Source organism: Calidris pugnax, unplaced genomic scaffold (genome assembly GCF_001431845.1).
Source record: "Calidris pugnax isolate Ruff unplaced genomic scaffold, ASM143184v1 scaffold70, whole genome shotgun sequence".
Taxonomy (NCBI): Eukaryota; Metazoa; Chordata; class Aves; order Charadriiformes; family Scolopacidae; genus Calidris; species Calidris pugnax.
Genome location: NW_015090862.1, coordinates 10,317,853 through 10,343,927, shown reverse-complemented (window position 1 = coordinate 10,343,927; position 26,075 = coordinate 10,317,853). Strand labels below are relative to the sequence as shown.

Sequence of the window (26,075 nt, the reverse complement as noted above, 5' to 3'; positions counted from 1 at the left end):
GGCCTCGGGCCGGGTCCTGGCGACCTGTGTGGGGAAGGGGGACGGGCAGGTCTAGCGGGGGGCTTGTGGGGAGGGGGTGAGGCCCGTAGCCAGGCTGCGGCTGTCCCCGGGCCGGCGGGTGCGGGGAGAGCCCGGCGGCCGGAGCTCGGTGCGGAGAGGTTGGGTGAGGTGAAGCGGGGCCTGGCGCTGAGGGAGGTTGGCGGGGTCCCTGCCGGTGCGGGCATCCCCCCGCCTCGTTGGCCGCCCCTCCGGACACCGGCTCGCTGGGTGTCGGGCTTCCCGCTTGGCCGCTGGCTTTATGTTGTCTTTTACTGCGTTGACTTTCTCTCACAGCCCTTTGTCATATTTTTTTTTTGTTTTACGCCGCCGCGATCTAACTGAGGTGGAAAGGCATCGTGGGCATTTGGCAGTCAGATAAGCGCCCCATTGTATTTGAACATCCATTTTTGGTGCCGCTACAATAACGCAGGGCAGAGGTTTCTGCGGGGGGTCTGGTACCGTGGCACACTCTCAGGGGCCTGTCCCTTCCCTCCTTTTTGGTCACCGTTGTGTAAACTCGCTGTGTAACACCTAACAACATGAACTCATTGGTAGGCAATGACCGCCAAGAGCCTGTATTTGCTTGTCTTCTCCAGCCTCACCGGGACGATTGGGTAGTGCTTCATGCCATCATTTTCTAGCCAAGGAAAGTTGCTGGTCTTTATCAAGAGCATGAAGGTAGTGAAGTGTTGTATGCAACATCCAGGAAAGCATAGATGGGCAGGATCAAGATGGACTGACATTTAGCCTTGCCCTTGACAAGAGAGGCCAGGAAAGGGATGGGTGTAAGTGGAAGGGTGCCCTGAGTGTAACTGAGAAAGCGGGAGGAGTGGTGTTGAGCAGCAGACTCTGTGCAAGGAGGGAAGGCCAACACCACGGGCTTAAGGAAAGGTTGGTGAAGAAAGAATAGCGAGAGGGTGCTAAATATCTAGAAGCATGTAAATAAGGTGGTGCATTCAATGATTTTGGCAGAGCAGGCTAAAATTAGCATGCAAAAGGCCGAACTTAATCAACACTGGGTTGTGGTTTTGTTATTCTATCATTATACAGGTTGGTGGATGTACTACCTCAAAAATGGCAATTTATGTCAGCAGAACAGCATGCGCCACTGAAAATTGACTTCTTTCCTACCTCTGTCATGGTTTAATTTACTGTGAAAATTTTAATGTGAACAGTTGAGACCATTACCACGTTGAAGCATGTTAATCCCTTTCCTTTTTGAGCCTTTGTAAAACTCCCATTTGTTTACTCAGAAGCAGAACGGGGCCCTTTGTTTTAATGGCATTTTCATTCCTTTAAAAAAATCATTATATGCTATGCAGCTGGTCATAGCCTTTGACTGGGTGTCTAAATAGGTATCTGTATGGCAATAATACCCAACCGAGTACATCTTCACTAGGAAAAAATAGGTGTGCTATTAAGATAACGTACTTCCTTTGTGCAAACTAACAGGATGTAAAGTTCAAGTGAAGACAAAGCAGTCTCTAGTTTTAATGTGACTTAGCAAGCGGAGGTAGAAACTGCTGAGAGCCTATCGGATAGGAAGAGCGCAGGGAGCACTAGTACTGTGTTTTAGTTCACCTGAGTGTCAAGAGGCACAGGATATAACACGTGATGCAGTTTACACACAACTTCATGTTTGGTCAGGGTGATGTCTGCCTGAACCTAACGTATTGCTTGTGAAAAATACAGTTCATACCATCTTTACTAGGACTTTTCTTCATCTTGGTTGCCAAATTTTGCCTGATGCACACCTCCTTAAGCAAAGGAAGAACCTAGTGGGGACAATAGACTTTATTTTGTTTCCCAGAAAGCATTATTGTATACAAATAAGAAGAAAAGAAGTATTTGAGTTGAGAATGCAGCTCAGATACTCTGATTAACTGAATGCCTTTTATCCAGGGGATTCACTTATTTCCAGGTCCTTGAGTGTTAGCTACCTAATTCTTTATTCATTATGCAATTAGCGTGTTTGATCTTTGTATTCTCATGTAAAAACTTACATATTTCATGCTAATATACTGGCTTATTAATATGAGTAACAATAGATGTAAATGGCAGGATTATTGCCCATACCAAATGGCGTTTTGCATCTCTGAGACCTTTGGTATGAATTTCCTGCCTAGGGACAAACTTCTTAAACTGTGTTTAATAAACCTGGGAAGTGTTAAAAGAGGACAGAAGGACTGTGTCTGCCCTTTATTGAAACACACAGACATAACTGACCTGGCTCAGAGTCAGCCGTGTATTTTTGTGTGCATGGGTAGTGTCATACAGAGAATCTAACTCAGATCCCAGAAGCAGTTCGGCTGTGGTAGTGCAGATCTACACCCAGCTCAATTACTCTTGGCTCTCATTAGGTATAATGTTTGTGGGCTCAGCCAGCTCCATGTGGCACAACATTGCAGACGTATCCAGCGTAGGCAGCCATCCCTAGTCCTAGACCATTAGCTTTCTACCTCCTCTCTGTGGAGGTATGCTGGTCTTGCCATCAGCGAGAAGACCGATAAGCCTGACCTACTTCACTGTGAGTAAAGAGAGAAACTGTGAAGAAAGTGGCCAGATAGTGTTGATACACCTGGGGACCATTGACGAATTTTGTCTAAATAGTTGATGGTGCATTATAGCAGTCAAACTGGTTTAAAGTTTCTTTGTGGCTTGGTCTGGAATTAATTTGGAAAGGACCAAACTTGCCACACTCAGCCAAAACAGTAACGGCCAGTAAATCTTATCTTTACATACCCTGTTAAAATAGAATTGGTGACTAAAACAATTCTCTTCAAAAGATGCTTTTAGATACTTCGTGTCTGAAAGATGTGACTTAGATCTTATTACCTGGAAAGGCTGCTTTGCATTTTGGTATCATGTTCTCTTGGGCAAAGCCAAAATTTCCTATAGCTTAACTGGAGGACAATGAATAGGTTTAAGGTTTAGGCCCCAAGAATTGTATTAAAGCTGAAGTAATAACAGTAGATAAAATACTGGTAGCAGTTTGGTTTAACATGGTTCTTGGGTTAGCCTGTGATGTCAGTTGTCTTCATATGCTCATCAAAAATGCAGACTAAATGCCAACTGGCCGGGTCATCCAACTGCTGTAATCCAACAAATAAGCAATTGTGTATCCAGGATGCATGTAAAATAGAGGGAAGGTGCTGTTGTGGTTAAAATACAGGAAATAAGGATTACATTCATTCTACATGTCATGAGTGGTCTTTGCCTTTGAAGCACTGTGTCTTAGTTCCATGTTTATAAAAGACAGTCAACAACACTTTTCCCTTTAAAAAGGTATTGTGGAGACAAAATCTCTAACGTTTATGAGTTGCTTGGCTACTGCCGTGATAGCAGCATCTCTTACGGTATCTTTCTTCAGATCCCCTAGTTTATCTAGGGTAGATGTCCTGGTTTATTGAGAAATTGAATAGTCACTCAGATGAGATAAAAGGGAAAAACTAGTGGTAGATTCAGAAAGATCAATAATGGTGTTTGTTTTATGAGTGACCCTGAAGAAACAATAAGCACTTAGTTGCTGAAATTAGCTGCTGATTTAAAAATAGGAAGGAAGCTGTTAATGCAACTGTAGAAGAGCAGAGGAAAAAATCTGAAATGACCTCAATAAAATAAGAGCGTGCCCAAGTAAATGGCTAATGCCATTATTGAACAGAAATCTAGGATCATACAGCTGGGGAGACAAGAACTAGATTTGAGTAAACACAAATAGTTTGTGAGGAGATGGTAAAGTTGATTTGGGAAAATGCAAAAGTGATCCAAGCAGGTAAGGCAATGTATTTTAGTGTAAAACACATGGAGAGCTATTTGGAACATTTTGTGTTGGGAGGACACAGCCTTTAAAGTGGTAGTGTCACACTAAGTATTATGAAGGTGTATCTGCTGTCTTGTGAAGGTGAATTTCCTATTTTCTGGACTTCTATTTGTCTTGTCCAGTTTCTTTATTGCTACTCTGAATTAACACCCACTTGAACTCCAGCTTTGCTAGTTAGCTGACAATCCTTATATGTGAATATCACTATTAAAAAGCATCTGCCAGTAGCAATGGCAAAATGGTATTTGGGGCACTTCAATGAACTAGAGTTGCAAGTGGGTATGAAATTTTCAGTATATTGCTTAGAGTAATACACAGTAAATGCTGTCATTTTAATGGGAACTAGTGTCTGGGTCAGGTTGAGGATCATAAAGGTGAGGATTACATGATAATTTTTAGCTGAGTGTGTCTTTTCACTGTTGTTGACCATGTCCCACATCCAGCAAGGCACCTTCAAGTATGAACTAAAGGAATCCAAGGGAAGGGCTTAAAGGTAAGCTTATGCTTAAAGACTCTGTAAGACTAGAGCCTAAAAAGATAAGGGTAATAACACTATAGTATTATAATGTAATATAATATTAGAGACTATTAAAAGAAATTGCTAATACAGAGTGACAGAATTCCAGAAGACTTTCAGTATCAGTAAAAAAAAATAAAAATCTATAGCTTGGACATGCCTATGAAGGCATTTTAGTAGATAAACCTCTCTCTTCCAGTTCAGTGAAGTATGGATGGAGCTGGTGGGCTGGCTGCGGTGAAGCTCTCAGGGCATGACCAAGGCCCATGTTCTGACATAGTTTGGTAAAATATAAGGTACTTAAGCAGGAACAACTTTGGTCAGTTATGATTGCAAGTATGGCAGCCTGGAAAAATCAAACTCTCAAACACATCATAGAAGAAGGATTCTACATTTTAAGTGTTTGATATTTAAAGCAGACCATTTGTTTTCTTATTAGTATAAGGATATGGGAAGGTAGGTTTTCCCTGGCAGAGTTTATCTTTTCTGGCAAAGAATGACAGACAAAAATCAGATTAGATCCAGAAAACTTCAAAGAGTCCATCAGAAATAGACAACAGATCTTTCTCTATGTTTTTCTGCCAAAACCCAGTCTGCAGTCTTTTGAGCTTTTCTCCTTGGCCATTTGGGACCTGTCCAGTCCTTCACCATGTGCTTTTCTTCTTTTTCCCCTTTTGGTTGCTCTGGTTTATGACCTCACTTTTGCTGTGTTACTAAATATGAGTCTCCTGTGACTTCTCCTTTACCAACTCAGAGTTTCTTCCGTCTCTCTCCCTCTTTAATTATGTACCTCACTCATACATCACTCCTTGGAGATCTGCAAGCAATTTTTCATGGTAGGTCTCTGTTTGTTCCTTTCTAAGATGAGACATGATTTGCTGATCGCTGCAAAGGTCTGTCTTAACCAAGGAACTAACGGTGGGGTCACTGCTTCTTCAGGCAGCACTCCCATGACTTCTGCATCTGAAAAGGGCACATTTAAGGCAGTGAGTTCTTTATGGAATTGTTTTTTACTTTCTAAACCTTCTGCACCGGGCTGACACATGTTGCTTAGATAGCATTTAAACTTTTATTTGCAGATATCTGGTCATATATAGAGTAGGTGTGAGTGCCTTTTCAGTGACTTCATCAGCTCATTGAGTACTGTTTCCTTTATTTCCTAAAACAAAAATAACAAGGAGTGAAGTGTGAATTCTCCTAGTGTTCTGAAGGTGGGGAACCTCAACAGCTGATAGTCTTTCTCCATGCTCCTCCGTTCTGCTTTAAGTGTGACTTAAAAACAGATTTCATCTGAGGATTGTAGCGTAAAAAGGAGTAATTTTTATACATGAAGTTGAACCATAGCTTACAGTTGCTTTTGTTTGGCAAATGAATCATTTTGGGGCCAGGATGGTCTGTGTTTGTTGTTAGCACAGATTTGGGAAAACTTCTTTAAAATTCAGTTCCTTAAATCTCTCTCTGTTTTAATTTGTTTAAATAACTAGCCCCAAATGTGCAAGTCTGATCTTTTTGTGTAAACCACAATAGATGAATACATTTTCTCCTGCAGCGTCATGATTTTAAGTCCAAGTGAAGCTAACCCAGAATAAAGACAGTTGTCTCGGAAATTTTGAGGCAATAAGCAGTTAAAGTTTTTTATACCCATACTGTGCAGGCTTTTTGTTAGATATTTTGCCTTGTTCTTTTGAAGCCACTGAATAATTTTCATCAACTAATCTCATGGAAATCATTGGATATATGTTTTGTCTGAAGGAAGAGTGCCCCTTTCAGTGAAATCTGTAGCCTGTCAAGTCAATCTCTATGTTCTTACTGAAAAAAGATATGAGAAATGTTAGTTTCCATTACATTAATTGACAGATCTCTTCTTTTTATTATTGTGTAAAGAACCTTTTAGGACCCCCAGCTGGAATGAATTTTTTGTAAGCGTAGACAGCAAAACGAAGGCTGTTTTCAGTCTTAACTCTTCATTTCCTGATTTCCCCATCATAATAATGCATTAACGAGTCTTCCTGCATTTAAGGTAATAAAAGTCTTGTAGGCAAGTGATTGCTGACAGTAAGTATATACAATTGTCATTTGAGGATAGATGAAAGGATTTCCTGATAACTGGAAAAGTGATGACAATGTAGAGAGCTTGGACATTTTAACCGTTGGAAATGGTGTTGTCTGAGCAGTAAAGACCTTTCCACTGTGTGCTTGAGAGGCATAAGGGAGAACGAGTCTGCCTGAGGCCTCTCAGTAATACTGTAATTCGAGTGATAAATATAGCAACAAACACTGGAAAGTAGCCTGTGTGGAGCAGGCAGGAGGAGGTTGTGGAGCCAGTTTTTTAGAAGTGTCAGGAGTTAGCTGAACATCAGTACTTCGCTGTATCTTTAGGTGCCTTGGTACTTTTCAGGTCTTCCCCCTGTGACATCTGTATCTGATCTCTGTGTACCACAGACATGTATGTGTGCGTAGACACATACCAATTCTGTGCACAGATCAACACACCCCCATAGTAAAGATAGATGATTAAAACATAGGTGTAGCACATTGCCATGGAAGCACATCACTTGACTCTGGACTCCAATAGAGGCAGCATCAGCAGAGAAGGGCCCAGTAGTTTGGCTGAAGCACAATAGGAGTAACTAGAATAAACAGTTGTTTGAAAGATTCCAAGAAATACTTGGCAGACAAGTGAGTATCATGAGGGAAAATTTCTAAAACTTAAAGAAGGAGACAGATCTTTGCTTGCTCCTCTTGGGAAGGTCTCTGCATTACTTGCTTTGCACATCTGAGGTTGTTTCATTCATTTGTGTAACAGCCAGTTCTAAACCTGATAGAGAAATTGGAAATAAACTGTGGATTTGTTTCCAGTTTTCCTTTCTTCTACTCAGACCATTTGACATTAATGACAGTCTTGATGTAACTTACTTTTACCTAAGGGCTGTGAGACCTGTCTTTGGTGTTGTTTTTTGTTTGTTTATATTAATTTTTTGTTCTAGAAACAAAAGTAAGGTAAGAAATTTGAGTAAATGTTACAGTATCTTAACAAAACAATGAGCTTCCTGTGTTATGATGTAGTTCCTATCACCCCGTTCTGAAGTTCCCCATCCTTCAAATGGTCTCAGGTCAACCCAAATATTATCCTTGGCATCGTTGCTGCTCTGAAAAGACACATAATGTCCTTGAATTTCAGAAGGATTTAATCTCTGTCTCCTGGTCTTTTGTAAAGCCCTGCTGAAATCTGAAAATGCCTTCAGAGTCCACATAAAGGGAGGAGGCGACATTGTGCTGTGCTCTGGGTAGCACAAAGCCCAACGTTAGAAGGGGCAGGTGTCCATAGACCTTGGTCTCTGCCTTAAAAAAGTACATTTAAATCTCTTCCAGTTTTCCATTAGCAGACTGAAAGAATAATTAGCATACATCTGTAGCCCCAAAAATGCAAACTGGAAACAACTGTTTATTTTGCCTTGCAGCAATGTGTAAAAAACCTAGAGAGAGGCTGTTTGCCAGCTCTAGTTTGGCTGCTTGAATAGAAGACATCATGTAACAAAAGAGGAAAAACAGGGCAAGGAATATCATACACCAAATAATTTCTGTAAGACCATCAGATAACAAAGCATCCTACATACAGTAGAGCAAGCAGGGCCAGGGAGGAAGGGAAAGGTTCCAGACTGTCGGGACCTTGCAGGTATCACTGTGGTGTCACTGATACCAGCTAGGAGACAGTGTGTCAGCCTGTAAAGTCAGTAACTTCATTCTTGGGCTTGGAAAGCACCTACCCCTGCAGCTACTGATAGCACAGAAAATAAAACCACACTGAGGCAGTGAGTAGAAGAAAGCTCAAGACACAATTGCACAATAATGCAAACCATTTCTGGGAATCAATCCCATATCAGACTGGATTACTAAATGTACTGAATATAAGTACATATTGAAACTTAATAATAACATCGGGAGTGACCTTACGGAGATATGTAGCATCGGTCTGGAGATGCAATCCAGGTGGAAAAAGCAGGAAGGTACAGATAGAGGAGCAAATGCTATTGTTGTAAAGAACAATGCTGGAGTTACTGTCCTTTCCTTGATATGTTTATGCATTTTGCATAGAATGTCATTGGATACAAGCAGCTCTTTGCTAGTTTTTCTTCAGCTCCACAAATCTTATGTTTAACAGTGTTCAAGCCTTCATGAACCCAAGGGTCAAGGGTCCTGTGAACCCATTCTTTTAATTCCTGGAGGATGGGGTATCTTCCTCAGCTGGAATCTCCTCCATCTGAGGAAAACAAGAATCCAGGTTTGTGTTCCTGGCCGTTACCCTAGTCCCTAACCTATTGTTTGGTAACTAGGAGGCAGTTTCTCCAGCTCCTCCTCCAGTATCCTTTGGGAGAAGTTTAGATGTAGGGCGCTTAAAGTTCACCTTTTCTATGGCTCATATCAGTGCCTTCCCGATGCAGCAGCTGTGGGGGTGACGGGAAGGGAGGAAAGCCCCAGTGGTGTGGCATTTAGACTGCCATGTGACATAGGTTGGCCATCCTGACAAAGCAGCATAAGGTGATGCCAGAAAGCAGATGACTGTGCCTCGAAAGGGGTTTGTGTCCTTCTTTCAAGGAGTTTTGCCTTTCTCTTTCCTGCTGCTCATGCAGAGACCACCCAAGCACAAGGATGAGGGGGCTTCAGAGCCAACAGGCATGGAGGGACGTGATTTGGACCCCATAGCAGAAGTGAGGCCATCCATGCATGACCTTCCTTCCTTGGGATATAATTTATTATCCGTCACTGTATGTAAATCAAGCCACCCTCGGGCCCCACTGATTGCTTTTTTGGTGTGTGCATTGACATAAATATCGGTGTATTTTTCTTTTGCTTCCTTCAGCTTATTACCAGCCTGTACGGTGATGTTCTGCACAGGGACAGAATGATTTCCCTGGGTGCGGTCTCACCACGTGGGGGTTGTCTGCCAGAGAGCTGGCAGGATGTGTGTTTGCATATGGGGATTTCTGCATATTGCCTTGACCTTTGCAGCACATTGGTTGTTCAAATGTAACTTGTGGTCCACTATTGGCTTCCTGTAGTATCGCTGCTTCCAGCTTTCCCTCTCTTATGTTGCCAATCCTTTTTCCCAGATGTGTTAGCTTTTTCCTTTTGCAAACTAAATTTCGGTTTACTTACAGCTCATATTTCTCACAGACCCAGGACTCAGTGAGTCAGTTGTCAGATTGGTTTTACCATCGCTGCGTGTAGTGAAGTGACTGTGTGTTTACACATACATACATATGAGCATAAGAGACTATCTTTGTCTTAATATTTGCAAAGGTTCCTAGCTTGCTATCCCAGATGCCTCTTCCAGAACATGGAAGAAGGTGTTAAGTGAGGCACATCCTGGCAAGGAATATGCTTAAGCAAGGCATCTCATGCCAGGCACTGTGCCCTACTGTAGTGGCATCTTTTGTCATCTTTTTCTTAAACTAATTAGTTGCTAGTTGGTTTTCAGCCCAGATGTCACTGTTTCCATCTGAGCTAGTGTAAATTTGTATTTCTGTAAGGATTTCTTCAGACACTATTATCTGGAATCCAATTAGGTAGCGTTCATTCAGGGTTAATCACATGTGGAAGCGCTTGCAGAATTGAGGTTCCTGTGTTCTTAGCAGCGTACCGTTGCCACTGTGCTTCATTATCCTCCGGCAGGCACGGGTTTGGGCATTCCATGTGTTCTAGGAGAAGCCCTGCGCAGATCCACTGCAGGGCTGGAGCATTGCTGTCCTGGTTGTTAGGGAATAACAGCAGGAAGATGATACCTATCCCATTAGTTTACTCTCTCAAGACCATGTCCCAAAGGCAGCGAATGAGTTTGACTGCGTAAATATTCCTTGATTTCAATAAAACTGCTTACATGTGTGCTGCCGTGCCTGCAGAAACATAAAGTAGGAAGGACCACAGCCTAAAGGAGAAGGCAGACGTTCATCTTAAGAAAAAAATAAAAGATGACATTCCTTACTGCAGTGCCTCTCCAAATACCAGGGCTTTTGAAAGATATTAGTGGTGCAGCAAACTCAACAGATAATTCTTTTCATATGGTGTCTGTATCAGGTGACTCACATATGTTCACGTTTTCAGGTACCCCTTTCTACTGCTTTTTATCGGTTCTTTTTCAAAATCTTCCTCTTAGGCAAACTTTGTTTTTCTTTATCACAGTCAGTATTTCTATCACAGCTTTTAGAAGAAGGTAACGTAAAGTTATTAAGCCTTGTGGCTTAATAATTTTGATGTTTGCAATGATATATCACCAGTAATAAGCTTGTTCTACCTGTTAATATTTTGTTTTCTCTGCATTTATTCGAGACACTCTCCTTTGGAGATGTTGATTGTTATTAAGGGAGTGGGTCAGTTTTCTGGGCAGGTTTTTTGAATTGGTACTTCTGGTAAAACGACAAGAATTCTTTGTTAAAAGATGAAAACAGATTAGAGAAGACACATTTGTCAAGCAGGGCTCTTCAGCATTAAAATGCTGCGAATGTTTTCTCCTTATCTTTTGGAAGATGTTTTATGCCATCTCCTGCCTTACAAATGAATGGATTCACCTGCGTTTATAATTGCCATGTTATTGTGCTGGATGGGATCTGATCATACAAACACAACGGCTTTGTTTATGCTGCCAAACTGTATGCCCAGCTGTGCTTGCAGGATCAAGCCTCTAGCTGTTATATTTCTAGAAGCCCATAATAATAAAGATTTTAGTGGCAATATGTTAAGAAGAAACACCAGCTTCTTTAGCAGATGTGGGAGCAAGGGGAACAATTTTTTAATGAGAAGCTTATACTTTTTTCTGAAACATTTGCTGCTAGATGAAGGTGTTAGTTTACTTGTTTGTCAGATGTCAGCAATACGGTTGACCTGGTATAATAACAGGGGCGTCGGGGTTGTCTCCCAGGCAGATTTATTGCAAAGGGTTGCCATCGTGAACGCTGCGTGAGGGACTGAATTGGGGATCTGGAGGAATAAAAACAGTGTGAGCTAAAACACTTTGGTTGTGGAGCGTGGTTTGGACATGTCATGTGTCATGACCAGTGTGTTAAAAAGTAAAGGCAAGTAACATTTAGAATTAAAATTTTGAATACTGACTGAAAGGCTTTTTTTGTGGATTTTGCTGATTTGTATGAGGTGTATGTAAACACCATATCTGGATCCCAGGATAAATTCGTATGTGCAGTGTTCCCTAATGTCCTTCCTAGTCCCAGATATGTGTCTCACTAACCAAGTTCTCTTCTATGTTTAATTGCCTTTTTCCAGTTATTTGCACAATATGAGTCAGAATAATATGCTGTTTCTTTACAGCTGCTTTTTAAAACAAAATGGTAACTGGATTTAAAACATGTTTTTTTACTGAGCTGCCAAGGGGGAATGCTGAGCTCCCGTGCTTAGTATGGATGCCATTCCTGATTCAGAGTGTTTTAAAAATTTAATATTAATGTATGTGGGAAAACAGCTATTACACTTCCACACATGTAATTTGTCCCTTGACAGCCTGTATCCTTTTAAAATCATCATTCCTTTAAAATTAACCTTCTGATTACTCCTCCAAGTCCAGTATAGAAATGAGAGAGAGCAATTGCCAGAAGCCCTTGGTGTTGTTTGGAGAAGAAAAGTTAGAGAAAATCAGAGACTTTTGGAAGAAAGCGGATCCTGGAGTAAACTTTGTGACTTCTGTAACGTAACTGCAGCTGAGTCACTAGGTTTTGTAGATAATTGGTGTTCATGGAAACACCATATTCTGAGAGGATATTTGGTAGTAACACTAGATACTTACACATACTTCATACACAAATTCAAGTTAACTTACTGGATAGAAAGAAAGAATGTTACAAAGTAGCTCTTAATCCTACAAGTATATAAACATAGAGGCAACTTGAAGCCCATGATTAATCCACCTAAATTTAAAGGAGTACTCGCATGCTCAAAATTCATATTTAATGTTTGTGATGTAGAATATATTTTATAAAATAACAGGCATGCCACCCTAGCAAGTCTGGTCACTACCATATTGATATATTCAATTTGTCTCTGACATTAATGCCACTTACAGCTCTAAAAATACATCTTTTTGTCTTATCATGTTTTTATTATTTCATTCAAGTAATTTTTTTCTAACATGGTTTAGTAATTACGATTTAAGGTCGTAGGTCTGCATGTCTATAATGGAGTGCTTTGAATAGTTTTATATAGAGTTCCATTCCTGTAAGCTGCTGAAGATTTTTTTTTTTGCTTTTTTTTTAAGGAAAATGTTCATTTTGATAAATAAGGTTGTTAATCTTTTAGGAACTATCTAAATATAAGCAACATTACATTTTTTGTCAAAACTAAATGAAAATTCTTATTCTGAGGCTTTGGAAGCAGAAAAACAGGCAGGTGGGGAGGAGTATGACTTGGCTTGGAAAAACTAGTTCCTGACTCTCTTTAGGCAGACAGATTAAAATTCCTAAGAGTTTAACCTAGACTGAGGGACTTTGCAAAGAAGGTATTTGACACCATAATGACAGCTCCTGGAAATCTGAGCAGAGATTGAAAGCAAACCCAGTAAAAATACCAAAGTTGGGTCCAAGTGCTGCACAGAGACCACTGTGACTCCACAAATCTCTTTTCATTCCATGGTTTTCGTGACAGAGTTGACACGGGCAAACGCTCCATCTTAGCAAAATAGTCTGCTGGTTTAATTGGTTGTTTTGTACCATAGATGGTGGCTAAGGCTGCGGGAGTAATGGAAACAATTACTTACAGGCTGTTGTTAGGTTTATGGCGACCCTAGGCTTTCCACAAACACTGAGCTCTTCTGCAGGTACGGGTTTGCAGTTTGTCAGCAGAGGAAACAGGAAAACCTGCCTTTGCAAAATTATTGCAAATCGCTCCGTTTCATTGGCTTTGCAATTAGATTTCATTGCTTCCCATTCCCCCCAGATTGCGTACATGTTGTTGGTGTACCTGCTATTTGCATCACTACAAAATAATTGGTGTGTGTGCCGGTGATGCTTGGTGATTACACTTATTCCATAGCCCCAAAATCCGGACTGAGGCCTGTCCCCTGCTGCAGAGTCCCAGTCCACCATCTTCACGTGAGCACCCCAAGTGCTGTGATTTGGTGCTCTGAGCATGCCTGGCCTTCTGCAGTCCCCAGTACCAGGATGGAGTGTCTCTTCAGGGACCACCACCATGCTCAATGCCTGCAGAAGATCCCTGTTCCTCTGGCTTCTGCTCTGTCTCCACAGCTCAGCTGGTGCAGGCTGCCCAGCCCTGCAAAAAGGTAGGGCTAGGGTAGGTACTAGGTACATTGGTTTATGATACTGTGAAACAGAAGTTTGTCTTTTGAAGTAGTTGCTCAAATCCTGCAAATGGATATTCTGGTGAGAACACACGTACTCAGGTGTTTAGGACTTAAATATTTAAGTCTTTATGGTCTGTGGGTCCACAGAGAGCAACATAATGAAGCCAACTACCTGCTTAGCTGTGTCTTCATTCCCCCTGGAGGACTGGTCAGGACACTCGTGTAGTCTCAGCTCTACTGCTGCACCCAAACCTCAGAGGGTTTCAGGAGGCTAAAAACGTTCTGTGGTTTTAAGGGACAAAGATTTTGTGTTCTTTTTTGATGCAGGCACTTGTTCAGCAACAAGGAGTGTTTCAGTCCCCTGATATTATGCTCCTTAGCTGCAGCTGTCGGTAACAAAACAGGTCACGGAGGAGACGAGCAGGAAGGTTTTCTGTACCCAAAGGCCCAGATGATAGTTGCAACCTCCAGAGTGTCAAGCCTGAATCCTCCCTAGCAGGAGCCTGCGGGCTGCAGCAAGTGAAGCAGATTGTTCCCTTCTTTGTCTCTACTATGTTTGTGTTCACCCTGATGCAAACTGGAGGCATGTATTCTGGGACCTGCAGTCTCCATCGATCACGTTTCCTTACTCAAAACAATTTTAGCCGCAAGCTGTAGTGTCAACAGGGTTTTGTGTACTTTGTGGGAGGCTGGACCAAATATTGCACAGGGATGCTTGGTATTCTTCAGCCTGGAAATATTGTGCCAATCCAATTTTTTAAACTGACTTTTTGGGGAAGTAAATTAGATTGGAAAAGAAATAGTAAGTTAAGCCAGCCAAGTCTGAGAGACTGCAATCTTTCAGAAATTTGCTTACCTTTTGGCATTAAGTGTGCCGATATGAGTATAAGGACTAGCAACACTTCTTTTAATAAAAGCTTGAGCAGTGGAATATGGGCTTTGGATATATAGAACAGATGAGCTACGAGTATAAAATTTGGTTGTGTGTATTTGACCAAATGTCAACACTCTAGGCAGGCTGCATCTGATTGAAAAGGTTTTGATCAAGTTGACTGGACACAGAATCCTATCTCAAGAATACAATATTTTTCCTTAAAAACAAGCAAAATCAGTGAAATGGTAAAATTCTAGTGTAAATATCGGAACGCCAAAAATATTCCTCATTCTAATGAGTTCTTACATCCATCCACTCTTTCTAGCAGATGTGATATGGAAGGTGGTAGCGTTTGTCTGAGCACTTAGGGGTGGAAGATGATACAAATTTCCACGTCCCTTTGGCTTATGAGAAGTGAGTGGCAAGAGAGAAATATGGTGTTTGTGAATGTGCAGTCCCTAAAATTTCTGTTTTGTTGATGTCTTGACTGGTTAATTAGTTTTTATTTACTGTATGTCTTCCAAACACATTTTTGTGTGTGCATTTCTTGCACACTCTTATGTTTCAAGACAAAAATATTTGTAGTAAGATGATAAAGTAGGATAACCAGATTTTGTCGTCAGAAACTGCTTTCATTTGGTGTTAGTGGGCTCACTATGGTTTGCTCAGGTGGATGTACTTTACAAACAATATTTTGGTATCTGAGGAATCATTCAGACAAAGGACAACCAAAGCTTCACAGTGCTTATAGGGAAGAAAAGTAAACACAAAATGCCTCAGAGCTGGCAATATTTATCGAAAATTAACAGCCTCTCCCCACCCATCCACAAATAAAAAGTCTTTTTATGAGCCATGAAATTTAAGAAGTTTATTTTTCTCTGGCTTGCCTTTATGTGGATTCCCTGTTGTCTGATATTTTGGTTGAGCCTGCATTGCAAGCTGTCTCTCAACATATGGGCTCCTTGTCTGTCCATCTTCTGATGGACAGCTTATTTATCACAAAACATGGGGAAACTTAATATCTCTTTGGCCTTTCTCCTTTCGTCTGGTTTGGTAAAACTGTCTGATCTGTCCCTGAGTTATTGCAGGTAAGAGTTGGACTGAAAATAGTGTGATCACATCCTTTCCTTTCCTTAGGGAACAGACTGGAGGAAAAAAAAAATCCCAGTGGTGGCACCATTGCTTCTCTCCCAGTGGCAGGAGAAAATACGGTATTTTTGCAGCAGTCTGACTTTGGGGTGTGCTCACTGGGGGGATTACAGTTTGGTAACCTGAAATCTGCCTCTGACAGAGCTGGAAGTATTTGTTATTAGTAATACCTAGCATTTTAGGAGTGGACTTCAGGTGCTTTAAAAGGAGAACAGTACCGTAGCCCTGAGCTGTAAAAGTGAGGCTGAAGGAGATGCAGTGATGTGGCCAAGGTGATCCCAGAGCTGGTGGCAGAGAGAGGACTGGTCTTTGTATCACCCGAGTCTCCTCCTCTGACAGTCTTCTGTCCACCAGCCACAAAGGCTCACAGAAGACTTGAATCACATGAATAGATCTGTTATCTACAAAGTCATGCATATAGATACCAGTCACGCAGAACTAAGCTTTGGCCCCATTTTCATATTGAAGATTAAAGCAGCTCTGCAGAAAGTGTATTTCAGCTTTCTGTCTTAAAAATATGCTGCTAATTAGGGATGTAAAGGGGCTGAACTCAGCTGCAAGACTGCTGATCTTTCCTAGTGAGACATTGCCTGCCAGCATTGTTTGGACTCCAACTAACCCTTCATTGTCTTCTATCTCATCGAGGTCCTGAGCATGCACAGAAAAAAAGGAGGATTGATGTCTTTATATTGTCATTTCTGGCTGTCTGCAGGATACCCTTCAGCCATTTTCAGCAGTGCTCAAAAGTATGCTCTGCTGTTTTTAATCTTGTTTTGCTTTTTGTTTTTGCTGGTGGCACTCTTCCATGCCCAGAGACTTTTTTAATTTTTACTTTTGTAGCTGTGCAATTCCACCTTATTAAGTTGGATTCCGCTTCTGGTCTCACCCTTCACAGGGTTATCTTTTTTAATGGGTGAAAAAGTGCATATGCCAGCATTCCACGCTAGGAGTTCTAATATGTGATGTACATCAGGGAAGTTGTGCTCTGCTTCAAATATCATATAGTCCTGATAAATGAGAGAAAAATTCTGCAGTCTCCAATCAGCTTTAGTTGAATTGCTGTTCAATTTAAGTATTACAGAATTTGACTCACAGTTTTTAGCTTGGAGGAGATTGGATTTATTTTTTTATATATTTTAAGATCTTCTGGGAAAAAAATAATATTTTACTTTTTACAGAACAGTATTTTAAATAATGGTTCATAAAAGATACTGCCATACTGCTGACTCCCAGTAGCATTAGCTATTAAAAAGCATATTAAATCCATCTGAATGAACCATTGTAGAAAAGCAAAATATCCTATTTTAGTAATGGATTTTGAAGAGTATTGCTTTTATCCATCTAGAGTTTTGCTAATAAGCTAACTGAAAAAGATCAAGCTGCTTGCATGTGTTGGGCAATAATAAGCAACTCAAACCACTTTCCAGCAAAAATACTATAGGCCTTTGCTCGACTGCTGTGCAGTGACTCCAGGGATTTCAGTGGGAGATACTGATCTCTGCAATGCTTCTGTGTGCTTTTGCCAATCAAAGGCATTTACAGTATGTCAAAACAATCAGTGATTACTGCTCTGCAGTTTTAATTCCCTCATTTTGCAAAATAAAAAGGACTTGTTCTGTGGGTTTCAATGGCCACACAAGCATCTCTGCATGCTGAAGTAAAGCTTTCTTGTCTGTACATGTGGACCTGATAGGTATTTTTGCATAATACCTTTTCTTTGCAGTGTAAAATTCTGTTGGAACATAATGGAACAGGGTCTGCTCCAAAAGCCTCCCTGACAGCCTGGAATTCCTGTTTCTGAACAGCAGCTTATCCACAGCACAGAGATTTTGTGACAGCCATACAACATGACACCTGCTGTCCCTCCAAGTGGAAGAAGATGCAGCTGGGATGCCCTTCCGCCTTGACGGGCAGAACTGCCCCTTTCTTGACTGCTGCAATAACGTAAATCTCCACAGAAAGCTGCTTTGCACAGAGAAGCAGCGAGACAAAGCTTGCCATTTTCTCTCTGTGTCGGAGAGACATGTTTCCCATTTTGCAGGGAATGTAGAGCTCTGCGGAGCAGAACACCCAGGAGGGGGTGCAGCTTCCTCTGGTTCTGCACCAGCCCTCCCAGGGAGCTCCTCCGCCTGCCTGGAATATGCCACGTTATCCCACAGGCGGGCACGGGGATGATTTGTGCTTCTGGGAGCCACTGTTGTTCTGGGAGGGCAGCTCCATGCCCTGGAGCCACTGTTGTTCTGGGAGGGCAGCTCCGTGCCCTCCTCCTCGCAGGGCTGCGGCTCCGCAGCTCCAGTCCAACCCACCCAGCCACTGCCCCTCTCCCCAGGGTCCCTAACCTCATGGCAACTGGGAAGGAGATGCTGCAGTGTGAGTACTGCCAAACCCAGCCTGCGAGAACCAGTTGGAAATACTACCTGAGAAGTCAGCAATTACTCAGCGCCACTGAGAGCAAAATATTCGGGCTGCATATACATCCCAGCCTGTAAACTGCAATGTAAGGAGGCAGATTTCTTGCTTGCACGCTGGTAGTCCCTAGCAACACCATCTGATAAAGCCCTGCTCGGGTTTGAGAGGTCCAGGCTGAATTTTCTGTTCTGTGTTCCTGACCCCAGAAGCCTGGCATTTGTTTACCGAAAAAAAAGCACAGTTACGTCTTTAAAGCTCTGCTGCTTGGTTGGCAAACAAATGCTGGGAAGTGCGGCTCTGCTGAGGTTGTACAAAAAGAAAGCAATTGTTATTCATTAAGCAGATGACAGCAATGGGAGCAAAGGGGATAAAACTCGAAATCTGAAACCACCTGCTTTAATTTTAGCCATAATTGAAGCGGCTGCCCATGATGTTGCTGATGCACGTATCAGATTTGCACGCCATGCGCGGCTCTCGCTGGTTCCTGTGGCAGCAGCCTGCAGCCCCCTGTCTGCTCTGGTTCAGGAGGGGATGGAGCTCCTGGTTGATTGCAGGTTATAACGGGCACTTTAGGATCTGTTTGCTTCCTTCCAGGAGCAAAATGCAATCTCGGTCTGGCTCCCTGATAGACAGATGCTTTAGTCATTAGTGAGGTTTCTGTGACTACAACACTGTGTCCTAGCATGGGTGCACTTATCTCTTTTGTTCTGATTCGAAGCAGTGATGCTTTTCTCGCTCTTGTGCTCACGCGCTCGCTCGCTCTCTCCCCCTCTCTCTCCCTCTGTCTTTGATCTTGCTGATATGGGGGAAAATATCAGATCCAAATCTTCAGCGTATTTAACCAAAACATCTTGTAGGATGGGAATAAATTGTGACTGAGTGCAGCAGCTGGGGGCTGCAGTATGGTTGCTTGTACTGCTTGCTTTCTGTTACTACACAACAGCAGCAATCCTCAAGGAGTGCTGGGGCTGTTCTGCAGCTAAATAAGCACTTAAGTGCTCGGCATTCACAGAGGGCTACAGTGGTTTTGCTGGGAATGGGTGGACTGTGCAAAGCTCTCCTCTTGTGTCTGTAATGCAGGATTCATGTGAAACAGGTAAAAATGGAACAGATCTTTCCTAATGGCAGAGGGTCTCATCCTTCACTAAATTCCCTGGAGTTTTTGCCATGGAGTTAAATGGCTGTAAGAAAGCAGTGTCTCTTCATATTCAACCTCATTACAGTACTAGCGGCATAAGCCTGAGAGCTGGGGAGCTCACAGCAAAATCAGTGAAGGCAGGAAAAGTCTTGACCTCAGCTGCACAGTGAAATGTTGGAGTGGGAGCATTAACGGTATCCTTGAGCTGTTTAGTGCAGATTTATACTGCATGTGTTTGTATGTCTATGCCAACTTTCAAAAGCTATGAAAAGCTTTTTTATGGTTTCCTGTGATGATACATAGTCAGGGGGGATACTGGGATGAATAAAGAAATATGCCACGAAATGGGGAGCAGGTGAGCTGCGTGACAGATGTGTGTGCTGTCTTTTGTTGATTTGGTGCCGCTCCTTAGCTAAAGGTATAAAGTGCTGGGAATAGGACAGGAAGCTTAACGCCACTTGGGATGGTGCTTAGGAGAAGATCCTCACTGCTTTGGAGCATAGCACGTCGTGTGATGTAAGATCCCCATTCCCTTCTGATCAGCCTTCCCTACTAAGCATGTCTTCATTCCTCCGCTTTACTGATCATTTACAGCTGTTTGCTTTATTTCATGAGAAATTCTTAAAGGGCTGAGGCAGTAACTGGACTGCTCTGTTCTGTGATACAGCCCAGAGCTGGCGCCGCGTTTCAAGCAGCCAAGTGAGATTCTCAGTCGAGTCCCAGCAGACATTGTTCATCTCTGTCGCGGGAGTCCGCATTTTTCTGGGGTCTAGTATCTTTCTGGACATCTTCCTTGTCGTAACAAAGAGGAAGATGACTATGGCATCCAGACAGTCGAGGTCTATTACCTCCATAAACTGCCAGCGCAGCCTTTTTTGGACTGACACATAGATACTTCCATCTTTAAGGAGGCATAAAATGTGTTGCAGAGTGGGACGTACTATCTCCCTCACTTGCTATCAGTTTGTAAAGTGAGTTGTGGTGTTTTTTCCCCTGCAGTCTTTTTATCACTGATATAGTCTAATACCTGTATTTAAATCACGATTTAGTGAGCAAATAACCACATTGTGGGCGCTTACTTAAAAACAAATAGTTATTGTCAGAAAAAAATGAGTTCTAAAAAAATGTCTTTGGCAGTCTTTCCTTTGTATATTCCTGCTGATGAAGAGGACACCAAGCAGCCTTTCAGATCATTTCAGTTCCTTTTTACACACAGCTGAGCTAAAAGTGAATGCATACTTCCATCTTCCGCCAGTGTGTATCTTCCTTCTGTGTGCATTTAAATAATAGATTATCCTTTTATTTATCAATTCATTAGCTTTGTTAAGTAAAAGAAGTTGGGTAATTGCTATGCCCACGGGGCATATGACCATCACAGATGGTCTTCTGAAGACCGTGCTGGGCAGTGAGTGCACGGTGACAAATGGCCCAACGTGTCAGAGCCCCACCATCCACGCCCCACAGAAAAGAGACAGGGAATGGTTTGGAATTGCTCTTATGTACCCTGATTTTGGCATAGCTTCAGAGAATGCTCCACTTAGACCTAAAAGATAGGCATTTTGCAGAAAGAAGTCTTGTGATGTTACAGCTCTACATGTGGCTCTGGTTTCTCTGTCCCCAATGGGTGTCCTTGCAGAAAGACCAAAAGGACTTGAATTCTTATAAAAGCTGGTACTCCTTTGAGAGCTACGTAGCCAGCAGATGCTTTACAGTGAAAGAGAACATCCTTTGAAAACAATCTGGTGTTTATTAATCAACAAGAATTCAGTGTTTGGGGTCCTTCGGCAGGAAAAGAGAAGGAAAGCACATGTGGGCCCTGGCCTCCTGAGTGAAAACATGCAGGTTCCATCCCCATGCTCTGCTGAGGAGCAGATTTCATATAGCATTGGTATGTCAACACTTTGCTCTCAGTTCCAGTGACATTTGGCAGGATTCAATATGCTTGTGTTGAGATTGGGTTGCCTGAGACCCAGGCAGCAAGCCATTCACCTGCTCTCTGGTCTTGCCCTGTAGATACCTAGGCTCATTAGGCTCCCTCTTAGCCCAAGAGTTCTCTGGACCCTTAATTTCAGACATCCACATATGCTTAGAAGTGCCATTTCTGGGAAGGCAAGCACTTAGATCTGATTTAAAGCTGTGTTTCTGGTTTATGTGGGTAGGTACCTGGACTCTTATTTCTGTTGCAGAGAACTGAAAAGTTAGATCTGGACAAGACTAAGTCATGGGCCTAACCTCCTGCCCTGTGACCAGTGCCCTCACTCAGACGTCAGAAGATGGGGTCTAGGCACTGCTCAGCCTGAGGCGTTTGTCCCAATCCCAACTGTATCTCAGGAGAGCACTGTCACCATCCCTCCCTTCGCTGCTCTGCAGCTCTGTCTTGAGGAACACGAGGCCAGGGATAAAATGTGAAAGAAGAGGTGGAGTACAGAAGGGAGCAGTGACCAAAACCAGTTATTAGGGTGCTGCAGGGGAAGGAAAGTCCCAGTTCCTCCTCCCTGGTGTGTGTTATGCATTTTGCACTGGGTACCACCATCACCACCAGGAAGGACCAATGGGAGATTGTCCAGTTTTCCGGCTGCAAAGTCTCAGAGATACCATCTGTTCCCCATTTGTTGCCGAAGTTATTTAGGTGGCTGTGTGAGACAGACAGGATTACCCTCTGGGCTTCAGTGCCTTTGATGAGGCGGCATCTGAAGCTAACACTTAAATTAAGCAGACTTCGTGTATTATAATGCCCATGAAATCATTAAAACTTTTTGTCTGTTCCTTGGTCATCTGTTGTCTCCCTGTAGTGTCATATGCTGACTTTGTATGACCTGCCTGAGAAATCAGCAGCCGTCATCCTTTCCCCACCCAGCACCCAGTGGGATCTCCCAGGGCTGTGGGATACCTGCACTGGTGCTTCCATGGATTGGTAGGGATTCTTGGATGAGGGACACCACATTTGGGAATAATCCTTTTTCCATTTCTTTCTCACAGATTGATGAACTCCCTGAAGGAGCTGTGAAGCCTCCAGCAAATAAATATCCCATCTTCTTTTTTGGGACTCATGAAACGTAAGTGAATTAACATGATCTTTTCCTTTGAAAATATCTTCTGCTGCTGCAGCTAATGTCATCTCCACTGATTGTATTGGAACAAGTCTTGACTGAAGCCATTGGGAGCCTAGAATTAGGTCCTATGAACCCAACTCATTTGTATTAACACATGGAAACAAAACCTAAAAGTGGGTAGGAACGCCACTGGGTGGATGGTATGCCATGGTCTAAGCATAAATAATAACCAGTACCTGTGTTTCCCCTAAAGAAAAGCATTGGCATAAATTTGTTAAAGGGTCATCTGCACTCAGATGCAGGGGCAAAAATTTTTTACTTGGATATACATGATGGCAGAGGTCAGGCTGCTCTATTCAGACACGTTTGGGTTCATGTCCTGTGTGAGAACTCGCTTGGTAGTTTGTAAAATGAAAGGAAGCAGACCCCAGAGTCTCACACAGTCCTCGCATAGCTTTAAAGTATGTGCATTCCTGTGAGATTTGTGCTGAGGATATTGCAGGATGGAGCTCTCAGAAGGGATGGAAGAGCTGAGGTGGCCAAACTAATAGGGAAACAAAGGAATCAGAGCAGACAGGGAAAGTTAGGTCTCGTAGTAATAGCTACTATTTTAAACTATGTCTGAGGTAGTTTAAAAAAACACAGTTTCCATTTTGCATGAAATGTTTACATTTAAAAACTTTTCCTTCCCCACTTGCAGGGAACATGTTTTCTAGAATTCCTTAAAGAATGGAAAAATGGAAAAATGAAATTCTGATGACATTTGAAATTCAATTTTAGAGGTTTGAAGCTTTATTAAAAATATATTGTTTATTTTAAAATTTTAACATTATTCCAGAACATAATAAGCCCCATAGCTCATATGTCACATTTTATTTTAAAAATACTTAAAGGCAGTTTCTGCTTACTAAAGATCAAAATAGACCCTCTTAGTTACAATATTGCTGTAATGAAACAACCTGATATTTTGATATATTGTGATCTACCACTACTGTCACAAAACAATCTAAAAAGAATAAAGTTCAAATAAACTTATGATACTTTAAAATCAGAACCCAAAATCTAATTTCTTTTTTTAATGGAAACATTTACCTTGAGAAACATTTTGAGAAAAAGAACTCTGACCACTTTTATTCTAAAATGAATGAATCTCAAACTGCTAATTTATTTTGTTTTGGAGATTTCGGTAGCCCATGATCTGACTGTAACATCTGAAACAGGAAAACAGTTTGTAGTTACTACCTTAATCTTTTAAAAAGCATAACTGTTAAAATGAACTGTAGATTGCAGCCCCTTAGTTTCATAGGAGAGCACTGGAAACTGTTATACTATCCCAGTGGCAATGAACATATTTCAAACAAAGACATAGGCAATTTTTCAGTGTTTACATAAAAGGCTGTAGAAACATTTCCATACATTACTATTGAGTTAAGTTAAAGTAGCTCATGGTAAGTTTCATGCAGTTTACCTTTGCTATTTGTGTTAGAACTGTATGTATCTTTCGCAACTAGGAGACATCTCTTAGTATTAGCAAAAGCATAGATAAAATACTTTATTCACATCCCTTACTCTATTGTAGCCTTTAATATTAACAAGACATCTGTTAGTTTGGAAATTGCTGTTTGGCTTTCAGGTAGAAATGCATTCTTGGCTTTGTAATTATATAATTGAGATATTTCTCAATGAGACAACTGCACGTGGATGCCATTCTGTCTCCTGTGTAGTTGAAAGGAAGCTCTTCCCCCAGAGACTTGTCATCTGATGCCTTTAGCCACCAGTTGGCTCTGTACTGGCAAACTTCTTGGCCAGTGGGGTGATTTAAGTGAATGAAACTTTGCACATTCACAAATGCTGGGAAGAATAAGGGCATAAATCAGGCATTAATCTGAAATAATGTTTACAGCAAGGAAGAAATATGTTTCTGTGATTAAGGTATTAGACTGAGGCTGAAGAGAGTTGAGTTTTCCTTTGTACTCTACTCTCAGTTTGAGTTTGACCTTGGGCAAATCTCTGTGTCTCAGAAGCCTATATGCAAAAAAGGGCAACTTCCCAACCTTGTGGTGATGTTACGGGAATAAACGTGTTGTAAATGGTGGAGCTCCAAGATCCCATGGTAATGGATACCACAGAGTTAACATTAATTGCAAAGGAAAGTAGGACAGTGATTATAGTGAAGGACACTGTGACTTGCTCAGCTCCAGTCATTGGTGACACAGAATCTTCCATGTGGGAAAGAAGTATTATTTTGCCTTCACTGTTTTTAATTTAACTTATGAGTGGCCATCCCAGTACCATGATACAGAGCACAGTAAACATACTGTAAACATATAGCTGCCCAATGAAAAGGAAATCATACATTCTTCAGTTTTATATTAGGAGTTAGAATTTTACTGTAAAGTATGCAGAAAAAGCAGGATAATTCGCCAGTCTTCTTTTTTTATTATTGTGCTGCCTGTGCCTGAAATTAGTTGGCCTAGTGCATAGCTGACTTAGGCTGCAGGAGAGCACAAAATCCCTCCTTTTCTGTGCTAAAAACCAATTTGGCCACAAGCACCCTGTGTGTCTCATTGTTTCCTTGTATTACTCATCTGCCTATATTCACCCATTGTTTCTTTTCTTATATGAAATTATAAGATTTTTGGGAAAGAGAACATTGTTATTGTGTTTGCACAGAATCTAGCACGTGGGGGGCTTATTGCAAGAAAGAAGCTCCCAGGCTTACTGGCAGTATAGATAATTATAAATGCCACTGCTTTTTCTGTCCAGTAGTATGAGGGGGAAGTTTTGGCTTGTGGGTTCTAGGCACTCCTGACATGCTTTAGCTTTTCAGAGGGTATTTTTAGGCCTTTCTGGATTTGTAACGCATAGGATTGGAAGTCTGGCCCCTTGCTATCACAGCCAATTACGTCATACAATCCCTTTCATAAACTGTTCAAGTGCCAGTTCTCAGCAGCATTTAATGTAATAAATGAGACTTGTTTTAGTTGTTTCTAGAGAGACTCAGCATGATTTTGCAACATCAAACATAAGGATGGTGAGCCAATCCATTAATTCAGACTCACAGCAGTAACTCAAAGCCAGTGTGTTAAATAAATAAACAAACAAATAAATAAAACTGAAAAAGAAATGACGGAATGAGCAGAAGAACAGGGAAAACATTTGCACTGTTAATGTTGGTTTTTTTGTGAAGAGGAGGAATTTAAGTCATTTTTTGAATGTTACCTTTGTTAAAATGCAGCGCGTTCCTGGGACCCAAAGACCTTTTCCCATATAAAGAATATAAAGATAAGTTTGGGAAGTCGAACAAGCGAAAAGGGTTTAATGAAGGCCTGTGGGAAATAGAAAACAACCCTGGAGTAAAGTTTACTGGATATCAGGTAAATGACTTTTGCTTCTATTCCTACATATCTTTTTTGTTTTCTTCTTTGAAGACTTCTTGTCAATGTAAACATTGTATGAGTGATGTGGAAGGGCCTGGTTTGGGCTTTTGTAATTGTGTAACGTAAAGACAACTGTGGTCCTGCACTCTGACAAATTGAACTTTAATCACACTGCAGAGCCCTTCGCTTTCTGTGACAGTCTGGGGTGGTGGAGCGGAAAATTCTGCAGCAGGTTTAGTTGAATTAAAAATGGAAGGTTTTATTTACTCCAGTATAAACATGAATAATTTCTGACTTCTTCATTCTGTTGTTTATTTTTATATCAGGTTCAGTGTGTTTTACACAGACCTTAAGGTCACTGCACTTTTGATTTTTACATTGGTAATGTATAACAC

The 26,075-nt window shown here is 41.6% G+C and overlaps 1 protein-coding gene across 1 annotated transcript in view; it reads left to right on the top strand.

The window, feature by feature from the left end:
* Positions 1-26,075, top strand: part of LOC106889383 (hepatoma-derived growth factor-related protein 3) — a 65,283-nt gene that overhangs the window by 27,022 nt on the left and 12,186 nt on the right. The window contains exons 3-4 of the mRNA XM_014944307.1: positions 22,227-22,303; positions 25,539-25,677. Coding sequence (XP_014799793.1) covers positions 22,227-22,303; positions 25,539-25,677 — 216 coding nt within the window. The remainder of the gene's footprint in view (positions 1-22,226; positions 22,304-25,538; positions 25,678-26,075) is intronic.